The sequence below is a fragment of the Hypomesus nipponensis genome, chromosome 21 (assembly GCF_054491055.1).
Source record: "Hypomesus nipponensis isolate SF chromosome 21, ASM5449105v1, whole genome shotgun sequence".
Lineage (NCBI taxonomy): Eukaryota > Metazoa > Chordata > Actinopteri > Osmeriformes > Osmeridae > Hypomesus > Hypomesus nipponensis.
In genome coordinates, this window is record NC_140381.1 from 1,308,398 (window position 1) to 1,323,994 (window position 15,597).

Consider the following 15,597-nt stretch of genomic DNA (forward strand, 5'->3'; position numbering starts at 1 on the left):
TGTGTGCGTGCGTGTGTGGGTGCGTGTGTGAGTGTGTGTGTGAGTGTGTGTGTAAGAGAGACACAAGTACAGGCCTGTGTTCATATACAGCACACTAATGTCTTTGTGTGTGTGTGTGTACCTGCGTGTGTGTGTGTGTGTCCCTGCGTGTGTGTGTGTGTTCATGTGTGTGTGTGTTCATGTGTACAGGGTACAGGTTGTAAATGTCAGTATGTCTTAAGCAACAATATACAGAACATTGGACATAGGCTCCCCCTTATCTCTCTCCCCTCCTCCTCCACCCTCCCTCCTCCACCCTCCCTCCTCCACCCTCCCTCCTCCACCCTCCCTCCTCCACTCTCCCTCCTCCACCCTCCTCCTCCACCCTCCCTCCTCCACCCTCCCTCCTCCACCCTCCCTCCTCCACCCTCCTCCTCCACCCTCCCTCCTCCACCCTCCCTCCTCCACCCTCCCTCCTCCACCCTCCCTCCTGGGTATGTGTTTGACTCTGTGAGTGTGATATATAGGGGAGAGAAGGAGAGAGGTTGCAGTGTCCCATGCAGGACTAGGATGGTGTGGGGGGCAGGGGGCGGGGGGGTTGCAGTGTGTGTCAGAACGCGCGTGTGCACGTGTGTGTGTGTCATGCCTAGGATGTGTTCAATCCTGTATTATTTACATCTCAATATGTGTGTGTATCTCAGTGTGCATGTATGTGTGTGTGCATGTATGTGTGTGTGCATGTATTTGTGAGTTTGTGTGTTCATGTGTCACATGTCATATCACCAGGGTACAGGTTGTAAATATCAATATTTCTGAAGTAACAATATACAGTACATTGAACATCCTCCCCCTTATCTCTCTCCACCCCTCCTCTTCCACTCCTCCTCCTCTTATGCCCTCCCTGCTCCACCCTCATGGGTATGTGGTCTGACTGAGTGTGTGTGTGACTATGTGAGTGTGTGTGTGTGTGTGTGTGCATCAATCACGTTGAAACATGCATGGGATTCAGAATCAGGTTGGAAACAGACACTTTATTCCTATTTTGCTTCTCTTACGGGGGAGGTCCAGGGGTTATGATCAGGGTGGCCTGGTGACCTGGTGGCCTGGTGGTCTGTGATGGGCTCTTAAGACAACAGGAGCATCTGCAGAGTACCTGACAAGGCCTTGCTTACTGCCTCTGTGATGTCACCTGGCCAAGCCCCCCCTATCCAATCACAGTGGGATCCAGCCGTAATTGATCCAACAACCTTTCAGATACGTTGAGCGTTTGCTTTGGTCTGCCAGGAGGGGGCGTTTCTCAGTGCCTTCGAGGGCTTGCCACTGGCTCCAAGGTGCCAGACAAGATCAGTCAAGCACAGATTCATCAGTGAAGGGAGTAACCATGGTAACCATGGTGCAGCAGGAGGAGTCAGTCTGACGACGACAACAAACGTATTTACAATCTTTGATTCTCATGGCTAAAAACACTTTCTCAATACTTTCTGTCTTTCTTTCGGTTCACAACAAACAGATGCAAATGTGATTAAAGCTATCTCTCTTTCCCAAAGTCTGGGTCAAAGTTTCCCCAAATGTCTTCTTTGTTTTGTAGAATAAAAGTCCCAAGTCCTATAGATAACAAATAAAAGTCCTGTACTTGCTCGATTCAAGGCAGAAGAATGCTAGGTTTGTAAGAAAACACATTGCTTCATCAGACACGCAACTCAACTGAAGGCTTGAGGGAATCCACTTTTACTGAAAGAAGCTGTCATCTTGTAATTACAGTCTTTTCAAACAAGAAAAATCTTAACCAAAAAGATACTTTCTGATTGAGTGAAAGGTTAGGTGTATATTCCTGTGTTCCTAACTACTCAGATATGCACTATAAAGATGTTTGTAGAAAAAGAGAATTCTTAGTGGTGTATCCCCCCTGCCCCCCCAGAAAGTGGTTGAGTCTCTGGGTCATCTCTCTCAGGCACAGCGGACTGTACCACTTCCATGCGTATATATAGGGGAGAGAAGGAAATCTTAACTGTTGAGAAGAGAGGGTGCAGTGTCCCATGCAGGACTAGGATGGTGTGGGGGGCAGAAGGCGGAGGGCAGGGGGTGGAGGGCGGGGGGCAGAGGGCAGGGGGCGGGGGGTTGCAGTGTGTGTCAGAATGCCCCCACGCGCATTGATGTATTATGTACATCTCAGTATGTGTGTGTGTGTGTGTCTATCTCAGTGTGTGTGTATCTCAGTGTGTGTCTATCTCAGTGTGTGTGTGTGTGTATCTCAGTGTGTGTATATCTCAGTGTGTGTGTGTATCTCAGTGTGTGTGTGTGTGTGTGTGTGTATCTCAGTGTGTGTGTGTTGGGTCAGGATCACTTGAGCAGGGTGGTCTTCCTGGGCGTGCTGGTCCTGCGAGCGCTCCAGAGGTGTCGGGGGATGGTGAAGGCGTCCACGCTCATGGACATGGTCCTGGCCGGGAGGCAGCTGAACTGCTTCCTGTCTGAGCTGTACTTGTAGATGGACTCCACCAAGGCAGGGCTTATGACCCGCGGGCCCACACCGGCCAATCGGACCAGCTCCTCGGCCTCGGTGCAGGAAGTGGAGGCGGGGCTTAGGGTATACACGCCCCGGAACTGGCAGCTGGAGTCGCGGAACAGAATCAGGAAGTGGTTGGCTGAGCTCTTCTCCATTTCCTGTTGGCGGGAGGTGGGGGAGGGGTGGGAGAGGGATTGGGGGGGTTTGGAGTAAATGAAAGCATGAAAGCTGCTTTTTAAACTTTATAGACATGCTAACTTACGAACCTCCACAATCTTGTTCTTCTGTTCCTCGTTGACCTTGCCGGCTAGACAGCAGCGAGACAGGGCGTTGTGGATGATGAACTTGTTGGACTTGAAGCTTGGTTCCTTAAAGAGTTTAGGGCCTGAGGACCACACACACACACACATGCACGCACGCACGTACATACACACACGCACACACGCACATACACACATGTACACACACACGTTACTATTATAGAGAATAATCAAATAATAAAAATATAGTCGTAAGGGTCTGACAGCAGTTTTTCATTCTATTTCCTGTTTCCTGTCAGGTGGTCACGCACCAGTGTATTCTGGGATTGAGGCGGGCGAGGATCCATTGGAGCCTGTTTCCCAGTCCTTATCTCCGTTCTGATTGGCCAGTCTGCTCGGTGACATCAGCCGCGAGGGCGAATCAGGGCGGCTGTAGGGAGGGGGGTGGAGACAACACAGACCTTGACCTTGACAACGCAGGGTTAATCAGCCAATCAGACGCTGACATGTCTTCAGAAACTGCTGAGTCATTTCACACAGACGTGTACTTCCATGATGTTAAGATATGAGCAGTTGTTGACAATAGAGGGAATTTACATATAAAGTGTGCATGAACATGAAGTTTTGTCTTGTTTTACAAGCTTTTAAAAACAGTGAGTAGAAAATTGACGGCATCACGGAAGTTTGAGACTTTGAAGCGGCCGCACGGGTCTCAAGCATGTGCTCGGTTTGACGCTCACGTAGCGATGTCATGACACACACACACACACACAACACACACACACACACACAACACACACACACAACACAACACACACACACAACACACACACACACAACACACACACACACAACACACACACACACACACAACACACACACACAACACACACACACACAACACACACACACACAACACACACACACACAACACACACACACACAACACACACACACACACAAGACAGATATAGATAGACCGACAGATAGGCCTCAGGGGGGAATGTGACAGGCGTGTAATTAATGTTTTTAATCCGTTAAGTAATTTTGAAAAGAGCAAGCAGAGTTTATGCATGTGGGAATACTAGCATGAAGTACATCAGAAGAGACAGGAAGGTTGGACGTGGTGTTTGCAAGTGTGTGTCTTTGTGTGTGTGCATGTGTGTGTCTGTGCATGTGTGCATGTGTCTTTGTGTGTGCGTTTGTGCAGCTTTGTGCACGTGAGTGTCTTAATGCATGTGTGGGTGTGTGTGTGCATGTGTGGGTGTGTGTGTGCATGTGTGGGTGTGTGTGTGCATGTGTGGGTGTGAGCCAGTGTGTGGATAGGTGTGGTTGACAGTGTGCAAGACTGAGTAATGGAATGTGACTGAAAAGGGGGGGAGGAGAACAAAAGAGGGGAGAGAGGGGAAAGAGAGAGGGGAGTTACCTGGGTGGTTTTGGGGGAGAGTCAGTGGTGGTGGTGTTGGGCGTGGTGGTGGGCGTGGTTGTGGTGGTGGGCTTGTCTTCAGCCGTGGTTGCCAGGTTGAGGGACGAGTGGGAGTGAACCTTTGTCAGGTTAGAACCTAGAGTAGGAAGAGAGAGAGAGGGAGGAGGAGGGAGGGGGGAGAGAGAGAGAGGGAGGAGGAGGGAGGGGGGAGAGAGAGAGAGAGAGGGAGGAGGAGGGAGGGGGAGAGAAAGAGAGGGAGGAGGAGGGAGGGGGAAGAGAGAGAGAGGGAGGAGGAGGGAGGGGGGAGAGAGAGAGAGGGAGGAGGAGGGAGGGGGAGAGAGAGAGAGAGGGAGGAGGAGGGAGGATGGAGAGAGAGAGAGGGAGGAGGAGGGAGGAGGGAGAGAGAGGGAGGAGGTAACATTACTGTGAACGCTGTGAATTCCACAGCGCACTAAATGAATAATACATAAATGAGAAGAGGTCACATAACCCAGAGCTCTCCATCAACACTACAGTACCATTTAAGAAGACAACATGTCACGGTTCTCTAAATGAAGACTACATTACCCATAGTGCTCTTGGCAGGACTGCATGACAGCTGTGACTCCTCCCTGGTCACGCTCCGGGGGCGGGGGCGGGCCTTCTTGACGGCAGCCCGTCCCTGATTGGCTGGTTTGTGCCGCAGCACCTTGTCCAGCTCGTCCATGATCCTCAGCTGGTGCCTCCTGGCGTACTCCGTCCTCGTGAAGTCACCACGGCGACCAGGCGTGGCCGGGGGGGTGGGGGTGGGGCCCGAGGTGGGAGGAGGGGTGCGAGGGACAGACCCTGTCCTGTCCTCGGAGGAGGGGGGTCTGGGAACAGGAGGGGGATGTTTATACTGCTCGTTTGGGGGAGTAGGTGTGTATACCTGCTGTGTGTGTGAAGGTGTGTGTGTATCTGGGGAGTGTGTGTACCTGCTGTGTGTGTGTGTGTACCTGCTGTGTGCTTACCTGGTGTGTGTGCGTGTACCTGCTGTGTGCTTACTTGGTGTGTGTGTGAAGGTGTGTGTGTGAAGGTGTGTGTGTGAAGGTGTGTGTGTGAAGGTGTGTGTGTACCTGGTGAGAGTGTCCTGGTCCTGTCTCTTCCTCCTCAGCTCCTCTGCTCTCCTCTGCTGTCTCTCCAGTAGGGCTGCTCTCCTCTGGGCCATCTCCTCCTCACTGTGGTCACCCTCCTGCTCTCACACACACACACACACAGAGTACACACACAAAGAGTACACACACCATGCACACACACACGGTACACACACACACCTGATCAGCATTCATTGTTCTCTAAAACAGAGCATTCATTGCTCCCTCCCTCCCTCCCTCTCTCTCTCTCTCTCTCTCTCTCTCTCTACCTGTCTACCTGTCTACCTGTCTCCCCGAGACACCCACCTTGAAGAAGAACCCAACTCCTCTGGTCTCCGGCTGACTGCGTTCTCCAGTTGGTTCTCCTGTTGGTTCCGTCGGTTCTACCCTGGGTTCCTCCAACACCTCCCTGGGTTCCACCCTGGGTTCCAGCTCCTCTCCAGGTTCCACGGGTTCCCCTGCTGGTTCCGTGTGGTCGCTCATGGAGTCTATGGAGAAGATCTCCTGACCCTCTGAGTCTGTCGGCTCGTCGCTGCCCCCTGCTGGGCCCCCAAGTGACGACATGGAGACTTCCAACAGGCTGCGCCGCTTCACTCCTCCTCCCTCTCCTCCTCCTCTTCCCTCTCCTCCCTCTCCTCCTCCTCCTCCCACGCTGTAGACAGCTGACAGCGACAACGTGTCACTCTCGAAGGAGCACACTGAGCCTCCCCCTCCAGAGCTGCTCCCGGCCCCAGTCGGGGCCCTCCTGGGCTGGGTAAACTCAGCCAGGCCTCCGCCCGGCCCGGAGCCTTCCTCCAGCTCCAGCTCCAGGCTGAACTGGGTGGGCGTCTCGCTGGAGCCCGTCTCTGAGGTGGTGTCGTCGGGAACGGGGCCCGCTGGGGGGCCCGCCGGGGGGCCCTCCTCCAGGGGGGTTCGAGGGCCCCCGATGCGGAAGGACGAGGAGGTCTGGAGGTGACAGCGGCTGGGGGAGACACGGCGCAGGTGGGGGAGGGTGTCCACGGTGTGCGGGGGGGTGAGCACGCGGGTGAGGGGGGGGAACTTGAGGTCGGAGGGCCGGGGGTGTGGAGGTTGGGAGGGCTGGCGTCTGGGGCTGCGGGCCACTGTGGAGGAGGGGATCTTGGTACGAGGGGCGGGGCAGGAGGAAGAGAGGGGCGCTTTGGGGGAGCTGGAGGAGGGGGGGGGGTGGGCATGGCGAGAGGGGGAGGAGTTTTTGGAGGGGGTGGGGGGCCCGGTGGGGATGACCCAGGCTTTGCTGGTGGCCCTGGTGGGTGTCCTGGTGGGGGTGCGGGGGGGTGTCTTGGTGGGGGTCTTAGGGGGGGTCCTGGGGGGGTGGCGGGGGGCGGGTCTCTTCCCCGTCATGAGCTGCTGCTGCTGCTCTGTCAGCTTCTCCATGTCGCTCTGGAGAGACCGCAGAGCCTCGCTCAGCTTAGACACCACCTCACTGTACTCCACAAACACCCCCTCTCCTCCCCCTGCTCCCCCCTGCACCAGCCCTCCTTTCTCCTGACCCTTCTCGTTCTCTTGCTCCGCCCCTTTCCTGGTTTCCACGGAGAACGTGACCTGCTTCTCCAATCGTGGCAGGGGAGGGCGGAGATTCCCCTCCTCCTCCTTAACTTTCCCCTCCTTCTCCTCCTCCTCCTCCAGCTGCTCCTCCATGTGGGTGAGGCGCTCCTCCAGGCTGAGACTATCCTCCCCTCCCTCCCCTCCTCCCCCTCCTCCCCCCTCTCCCTGCTCTCTCTTCAGCTGCAGGAAGGCTGTCTTGCCCAGCCTCTGTCTGTGTCTGGTGAAGATGGCTTCGATCCTCCTCTTCTGGGCCTCCATGTTCTTCCTGCGCTCCTCCAGACGGGCCCCCAGCTCCCAGGCCTCTGTGCCCGCCTCCGGGGGCCTCACCCCTGGGCTTTCCAGCCGGCCCGGGGTCCCCGGGGTGGAGGGGTTGGTGGGGGTGCAGATGGGGGTGGTGGGGGTGGACCTCCTCTCTCTCCTCGTCTCGGCGAAGCTTGTCATCCGAGGGCCGTTGCCATGGGGACCGCCGTTGCCATGGGGACCGCCGTTGCCGTGGGGACCGCCGTCCCCGGGGCGAGGGTTGCCGGGGCGCAGGTTGCCGGGGGCGTTCCCTGGGAGGTCGTCAGACGCCTCAGAGGAGTCCATGCTGCCGTCACGCAGGACGGAGTCGTCGTCACGGGAACCGACCGACGTGCGCCGGTGCCTTTCTGCCCTCCTCCGTCTGTCGCCCCCACCCCCCACCTCCCCCCCCACCACCCCCCCCACAGGCCTCTGCAGCAAGCCGGAGTGGCAGGGGGCGGAGCTACTGAGCTGGGCGGAGTCTTGTTCCTCAGGAGAATGCAGGAAGAAACCAGCGGGGGCGCCCTCAGGACGCAGCCGCGGCTCCCGCCTCCCTCCTCCTCCCCCCTTCCCCTTGTCCTTCCCTCCCCCTCTCAGGGGGGCGTGTGCAGCCGGAAGAACCGCCTCCTCGATGGCGGGAAGCTCACCCAGCGGAGGCGATGTCACCACGGCGACCACAAGGCTGTCAGTGCTGACGGAACGTACCGGGTTGCCCATGACAACGTCCACGTCGCTGTCCAGGCCGAACGGGATGCCGAAGGTTACAGCCGAGAGAGGACGACTAGAGAGGAGGAGAGGAGGGGAGGAGGGGAGGAGGAGAGGAGGAGAGGAGGGAAGTAGGAGAGGGAGGAGGGGAGGAGGAGGGATGAGGGAAAGTATTCAGTAAGTCTATAAGTATTCTAATGCAAGGGAGGACAATTGTCAAGTGAAGAAACACAAGCGCAATCTACCTGATCTGTTTCTTGGTCCAGTTCTGTTTTTCTGTTAAAGAAGCAAGAGCTACAGTAAGAAACCGACCCAGTCACTACTCCCCCCCCTCCCCCTCCCTCCTCCTCCTCTTACCTGGTGACACAGGGGATGAAATGGGCACGAAGGGTTGTTTGAAGATGAAGGAGGGAGACCCGCTGCAAACACACAGACAGTAAAGTAGCAGGAATGACACACACCTTGTTTGTGAGGGGGAACCAATCACACACCATGAGAGAGAATCCAGTTTGTCAGAACAGTATTAGTGTGTGTGTATTAGTGTGTGTGTATGTGTGTGTGTGTGTGTGTGTATGTGCGTGAATATGTGTGTGTGTGAATGTGTCTATGTGTGTGTGTGTGTGTGTGTGTTTGTCGTACCTGTTGCTGTTCCCACTGACTGGGCTGGTGCAGTCTAACAACCCAGAGGCATCTGAAAAACATCACATGTTACCACAACAACCACGTTACCATAACAACCACATGTTGTTAGCATGTTATAATAACATTAAATCGTTCCCACATATAACAGACCCTCCTTGTTCATTGTTATCAATGTGAGAAGCAGTGTTGGATGAAAACATGTTTTGTCAAATTGACCCTCACAAACACACACGTACACCCATACGGTATACACACACACATACACATTCACACACACACACACACCTGTGAGGTCTAGAGGCTGTAGGGGTATACACACACACACACCTGTGAGGTCTAGAGGCTGTAGGGGTTGAACAAACTCTGGTCTCTCCACTTCAAACCAGCCCAGCAGCTCAGAGATGAAGGCCATGATGTTCACCTGACGACACACACACACACCAATACTAAATACCCCCAAACCAGCTAAATACTCCAATGAACACACACACACACTACCCCCACACACACACACACTACCCCCCCCCCCACACACACACACTACCCCCCCCACACACACACACACACTACCCCCCCCACACACACACACACACACTACCCCCCCCCCCACACACACACACACACTACCCCCCCCCCACACACACACACACTACCCCCCCCACACACACACACACTACCCCCCCCCCACACACACACACACTACCCCCCCCCCACACACACACACACTAACCCCCCCCCACACACACACACACTACCCCCCCACACACACAGGTGCATACGTGGAGGTTGGGTGGAGCGTAGAGCAGGTCCTCCAAAGCCAGGGGGCAGCACCCCTGCAGAGCGCCGCAGCAGAACGTCCTGATCAGCTGCAGGTTGTACAAGCTGTCAGCCACCGACATGGTGTCCTTCAGACACACGTCTGGAACAGGGGAGGGGGGGTTAGTGTGTGTGTGGTGTGTGTGTATGTGTGTTGTGTGTGTATGTGTGGTGTGTGTGTAGTGTGTGTATACCCTCCAGAGGCAGCCTGCTGGGACAGTAGTAGTGCAGCACAGCAGCGATAGCACAGCCGTTAGACAGATCCTTCACCCCAGACACCAGGGGGAAGGTGGGGGTCAGCTTGGACTGGACCTTGTCCTTCCTGTAGCGGATCTGAGGGAGGGAGGGAGGGAGGGAGGGAGGGAGGGAGGGAGGGAGGGAGGGAGGGAGGGAGGGAGGGAGGGAGGGAGGGAGGGAGGGAGGGAGGGAGGGAGGGAGGGAGGGAGGGAGGGAGGGAGGGAGGGAGGGAGGGAGGGAAAAAGAGAGGGAGAACATGACAAAAGAAAGGAGGGTGAGAACACCTGTCCACAGGTAAACAACCAAACAGGTAAACAACCAAACAGGTAAACAACCAAACAGGTAAACAACAAGATGACAACATACTGTGAAGCCAAGGTGAACCAGCCAATCAAACTGCAGAGAAAAAATGACAAAAACCAAGCACAATACTGCAGTGTGTACACACACACACCCTCTCCCACTCGCTCCTTATCTCACACACTATATCTCCATGTCACACACACTCTCATGTGCGCAAACGAGTTATTCAGACATGACGGGTCACAACGTCGCAGTATTAAATGAAGAAGGGATGATATGAGAAAACGAGGCGGAGGTGAAGGAGGAACAGAGATGTGAGACTGGCCTCTAGTGGAGGGGGGACACTATGTTTACATACGTTCATAACATGTCTGTTGATACTGTGAATGTTAATATATGCCTAATATATCATATATGCCAAGAAAGTTAATACAAAAGAAGAATTTAAAGAAAGAACGGAAGGAGAAAGGGATGAAAAGAAAGGAAGCAAGGAAGTCCATCCAGTTCTGTGTTGGAGTGGAGACCAGCCAGGAGACACAGAGAATCATCCAGAGATACAGCCAGGATACACAGCCAGCCAGGCAGAAAGAGAGGGAGAGAGAGTGGTAGAGAGAGAGAGTGGTAGAGAGAGAGAGTGGTAGAGAGAGAGAGAGATAGCGAGAGCGGTAAAGAGAGAGAGAGAGTGGTAGAGAGAGAGAGTGAGAGTGGTAGAGAGAGTATATACGTTACCACAGGCGGTTTGTTCCCCGACTCCTTCAAACAAAAAGCGATGGCATGCTGGGTGAGAGTGGCAGAGAGAGAGAGAGGGTGGGAAGGAGAGAGAGGGAGAAACCGAGAGAATGAAAGAAAGAGGGAGAGGGAGCGAGGGAAGGGGAGAGGAGACAGGGAAGGAGGGAGAGAGAGAGGATGCACACAGGTCAGTGCCAGCCATCGCCATGGACACCGTCACACAGCAACACACATTCGGCACATTCCGTCACATGACAGAGGAGAGGAAGGAAGAGGAGAGGAAGGGGGAGGAGAGGAAGGGGGAGGGTCTGTACACACCATGAAGCCTGCAAAGAGAGTGAACGTTTGGAGGAAGCAGTTTGGAGGATAGACATGTAAAACTGATCAGTCACCTCATAAGGTGAAAGTTCATCTAGACACATCTCTAAGACACAGCACTAAGACACTTGGTGCGAGAGACAGAAAGACAGGGACAGAGAGAAAAGCACAGAAAAAGAGAGGGAAAGGGGTAGCGTGACACAGAGAGAGAAGAGAGAGAGAGAGGAAGAGCGAGAGTGAGAGAGAGGCAGGGTTGAGGAGGAGGACTTACAGGGACCAGTTTCCAGTACCAGCGGTTGGGACACTGTCAGACAGAAGCGAGGGACGACAGATAGAAGGAGAGAGAGACAGAAAAGGGGGGAAGAATATGTTAGTAGCTGAAGAAGTAGAAGCAGAATAAATAGCTGTGTGGGTGAGAGTGTGTGTGGTGTGTGTGTGTGTGTGTGTGTGTGTGTGTGTGTGCTCACCGCAGGCTGGATAGGCTGGAGGTCAGTGCAGGTCTGAGTCTTGTCATCGTCATCCTCTGTGCTCTCCCTCAATCTCTGGTTCAGCTGCACACACACATATACACACACACATACACACACACATATACACACACACATACACACACACATATACACACACATATACACACACACACATACACACACAAAGTAGTGTTCTATGTAGATTGGATGTATTGTTCTAATACAATGAGTTATTATAGAAGTGGAAGGGTGTTCTAGAATGGGAGCGTGTTCTAGAAGAAGTTGGGTGTTCTAGAATGGGAGGGTGTTCTAGAAGGAGGGGGGGGTTACCCGGTTGACCCAGAAGAGGAGGGCGTTCTCCCATGGAGACCCGCCCCCTATCTGCTCCGCCTCCGCTGCCATCTTAACCCTGCCCACCGTCTCCATGGCAGCCAATGACATCAGCGCATCAATCAGGGCCAGGTGAGCTCGCTGCAACCACAAGGAGGGAGAGGTTCAGTGAGCACACACACACTCACACATTCTTACACACTCACTCTCTCACACACACACACACTCACACACACACTCACTCTCACACACACTCACTCTTACACACACACACACACACACACACACTCACACACACACACACACAATCTCACACACACCGTCTTGATTGGCGTGTGTTGCAGGTCCTCCACGGTGACAGGCTTGTCCTGGTCGTGGGGGGCGTGGCCTCTGGAGGCTAGCAGCTGCAGCAGCGCCGCATGGTCACCCCCCTGCCCCGGGCCCTGGGAGACCCCGCCCGGCCCCTGCCCTGAGCCCTGGGAGACCCCGCGGAAGTGCAGCTGGCTGTGGGCCTTCCAATAGAGGTCTGGGGAGAGCAGCAACACACTCACGCCAGCCCGGAGCTCCTGGCCAATCAGCACCGGCTCCCGGAGATCTGCCGGAACGTTCTCTACGAGAGAGGGGAGAGACACGCTCAGAACCATCTATCTTCACTCTCTTTCTCTTTCTTCATCCTTTTAGGAAAGAGATGATGTTATCATCTGCATGAGCTGCTCAGCAAAAGTGTGTGTGTGTGGCCAGGTCTTGGCTTGGAGGTCAAGGGCTTTTGCACGCAACAGTCCAAGTACACACTGTGAGAGTGTCCCACACACACACACACTCGCTTCTATCAGTGACCCATATTCCTCTCAGTCTTGACTGCTCAAGCAGTCAGGAAATAATATGAGCTGAATATCCCTCTATCCCTCTCTATATCCCTCTCTCTATATCACTCTAACATTCTCCACCTCTTTCTGTTCTTCTATCACTCTCTACCTCTATTTCTTGAGAGGAGAGGAGGGGAAAAGAGAATACTTTCCGTGAAGGATAGAACATGAGAAAAGATTTCATCAAAAGGACCCCAAACCCAGTTTAACTTTCTCCATTCACTCTGCAGACAGAATGCTCAGAGCTGTCGTCGTCAAGGGAACAGCGTAAGAGACTTCAGCCATTCCGTCCCAGTAAAGAGACAGAATGAGACAGAATGAGACTAGACTGCAGAGCAGGGCCTGGCCAACCCGCTTAGCGCAGCGCTAATCTCATGCCAGTTATGGCTTGTCAATCTAACAAGGCTAGCTCAGCATGACATCTTATTTACTTACGATAACATACCAAAGCTTTCCCTTACACTTTGTAACCAAAAACTGCAAAATGACCAAAACTTAATTCTGAAATGATGATGTTAGTGAGAGACCTTGTCTAGAAGACCTGCTGCTAACACTGCAGCACCAGCGATGACCTCATCCTGACCTCTGACCTCATCCTGACCTCTGACCTGGCTGCCACTCAGGTCATCAACTTGAGACAGGCCAGATGAAGGGAGGGAGGATGGAGAGAGGGAAGATTGGAGAGAGGGTCTCTCTCAGGGCCAGAGAGACTCACCCAGCTGTTTGTCTCTCTCTCATCACACTTCTTTATTGATTCCTCAAGTCATTTAACAGTCAATGTCAACGACTCAACACTTAAGGAATGAGTATCAGTATCAGAGCCAGTAAGAATATTACTGGGAACTACTTTATTTCCCTCTAGAAAGACTATCCTATTCAGAAAATAAAAATTGCCAAGCACGGGACCGTATCATTCTGTAGCGCGTGCAGCACATGCTAAGGTAGGTTACAACAGGGTAGCACGCGCTCGCGGAAGATGTTATCTATCCCGGGATAACTGCCATATTTGCAGTTTGAAGTCAGTTCTTCGCTGTTCCGTCTGTCCGACTCTGTCAACCATTAAAATTAGATGAGGGGGCGTGTTCCGGTACCGATAACAAAGAGAATCGCTATCGAAACGTCCCTTCGTCCTCCCCCCTTTTCACATCCCCATCTGTGAAATTCTCAAATGAGAAACACCTAAGATTGATAGAGAGAAAAAAAATTATGTATACGCTCTACTTAGGGTAAACATTTTACTTAGCTTTTTATTTTTCCTTTGTGCGGCACCATCGCTGTGTCACCTTCACAGGCTGCGATGCTCATGAGCGCGCGCGCACACACACACACACACACACACTGCGTGTGCGCATGCAGAGGTTTGGACCGGGGTTAAACCAGTGAGATTGCCTAACACTACTGATCAGTCTAAAACCTTCACCATAGTGTCTGTCTCCTGTGTTTTAAAGACAAACGACCGCCCTTTACACGCTGACACATTCGACTACTGTATCAGCCCTTCTCCATGGAACCGTCACTCCAATCCATATAAAACGTGTTTATTTAGGGGTTGATGACGTGTTCTGACAGAGAATGAGAGGCTGCAGATGTTTTCAGGAACAGCTGAAACGTCATGATGTCATCAATTAACGATCATCCAGTTTTGACAGTAAAACAAAGTAAACCATCTCACGGATTCACGGCGATATATTGATCTAGTCCGATGTGTTCAATAAGCGCCACACCCGAGCAGCCGCGCGCACGTTCGGCCTAGGTGCTATTCTCTGCTCCCTTCACACGCCGGCGAAATCGTTACAGAACGATTTTCAAAAGCGTGTCTCCCGGGGCCTATAGCTCACCTGCAGACCCGTAGGACTTTGCCAGCAGCCATCGGACACTCGCGCACACCTTGGCTCGGTTGAAGTCGTACTGGTCCAAAGGTTTTATCTCCGGTACCGTGAACGTCTTCTTCATTGCATTAGCATCCACCATCTCCCTGCCTGTCCTCTCCGGAGACTACCCAAGGATGGGAGGGGACGAGGAGTGACAATTGCTACAAAAAAGACGCTTTCTAAAGCGGAGAAAATAAACAGTGCAACATTCAAAATGTCACGGTTGTTTTGCTGAACTGAGTAGGCAGTTTACGCGACAAAGCTACTGGATTTTAGGCGTTCCGTTATCGATAGTACATCATTTTCATCCATGACTGGCAAACTGACGTTATATTTAGCTAAGACTGTCATTGACAGTCAAATATGATGTATACTCTATTTCCCTTTATCTTCTTCCAATCCATCGTATTGTCCATAACGGTGCCCATGCAGTAAGCCGCAAGCGTTTCCGTTCAGCCGGGGCGTGTAGCGCGCACTGTAGCCTGCAGCCTCAGCACCGCCGCTGCTTCTCATTGACCGACTTTGTGTCAAGCTTTGAGGACGTCAATCAAATGCCCAGCGACCAATGGCTGACAAGAGCGAGACGGGAGTCCCAGACATGGGCGGGCTTTTGAGTTTGACACGGGGAATTCTCTCCTTCTTTCTCCTCGCAAATGCTAAAATTATTAAAATTACTATAAATGATTAGTATTTTTATATGCAATAGCATACAAGATAAGCGAAGTATTATAATGATGGTTAAAAACAACTTTTTAAACAATCGTTAAAAGAAAGAATAGCTACCGTAGTTGTTGTATAACTAAGAATGTGAAAATAATAAAAATACTGGATTTTTTTGATCTGGTAAAATAAATATTTGTCAGCCTACTATAAAGAGATGTTCTGAGAGAGGGGGGGAGAAGTGGAAGAGAAAGAGAGAGGGGGGAAGGGATAGAGCAAGGGAGAGGGGGGAGAGAGAGGGAGGGGAAAGGGAGAGGGGGGAGGGAGAGAGGGGGGAGGGAGAGCAAGGGAAAGGGAGGGGGGGGGGGGAGAGAGAGCAATGGAGAGGGAGGGATGGTGTAATTTACCATGAATGTAGTAGAACCAGTCTACCCTTACAGAAACTGTGTGTGCATGTGGGTGTGTAAGTGTTTGGGTGTGTGTGTGTAAGTGTCACAGCCAGGTGATCTCTCAACTGATGTGGTTCCT

General features: G+C 52.9%; 1 protein-coding gene across 1 annotated transcript; it reads right to left on the minus strand.

Annotated features, from left to right (window-relative positions):
• Positions 1-2,087: 2,087 nt before the first annotated feature.
• On the minus strand, positions 2,088-14,509 carry LOC146237276 (calmodulin-regulated spectrin-associated protein 3). The gene is made up of 20 exons (XM_084685897.1): positions 14,377-14,509; positions 11,993-12,282; positions 11,673-11,813; positions 11,340-11,423; positions 11,144-11,176; positions 10,555-10,602; positions 9,480-9,618; positions 9,249-9,388; positions 8,797-8,890; positions 8,467-8,518; positions 8,185-8,246; positions 8,073-8,103; positions 7,770-7,903; positions 5,587-7,676; positions 5,263-5,378; positions 4,736-5,019; positions 4,223-4,304; positions 3,054-3,172; positions 2,749-2,867; positions 2,088-2,640 (listed from the first exon to the last, which is right to left on the minus strand). Exons 1-20 carry the CDS (start codon positions 14,507-14,509, stop codon positions 2,320-2,322), a joined length of 4,512 nt encoding a protein of 1,503 aa, XP_084542023.1. The 3' UTR covers positions 2,088-2,319.
• Between the last annotated feature and the right edge of the window lie 1,088 nt (positions 14,510-15,597).

Excerpts from the sequence above, each read along its gene's own strand:
- LOC146237276 (XM_084685897.1), bottom strand. The coding sequence starts at position 14,509 with ATGGTGGATGCTAATGCAATGAAGAAGACGTTCACGGTACCGGAGATA. Across the intron at positions 7,904-8,072 it reads TGGACCAAGAAACAGATCAG|TCGTCCTCTCTCGGCTGTAA; the intron begins GTAGATTGCGCT and ends CCTCCTCTCTAG. Across the intron at positions 7,677-7,769 it reads GGTGACATCGCCTCCGCTGG|GGAGGCGGGAGCCGCGGCTG; the intron begins GTGAGCTTCCCG and ends GGGGAGGAGGAG.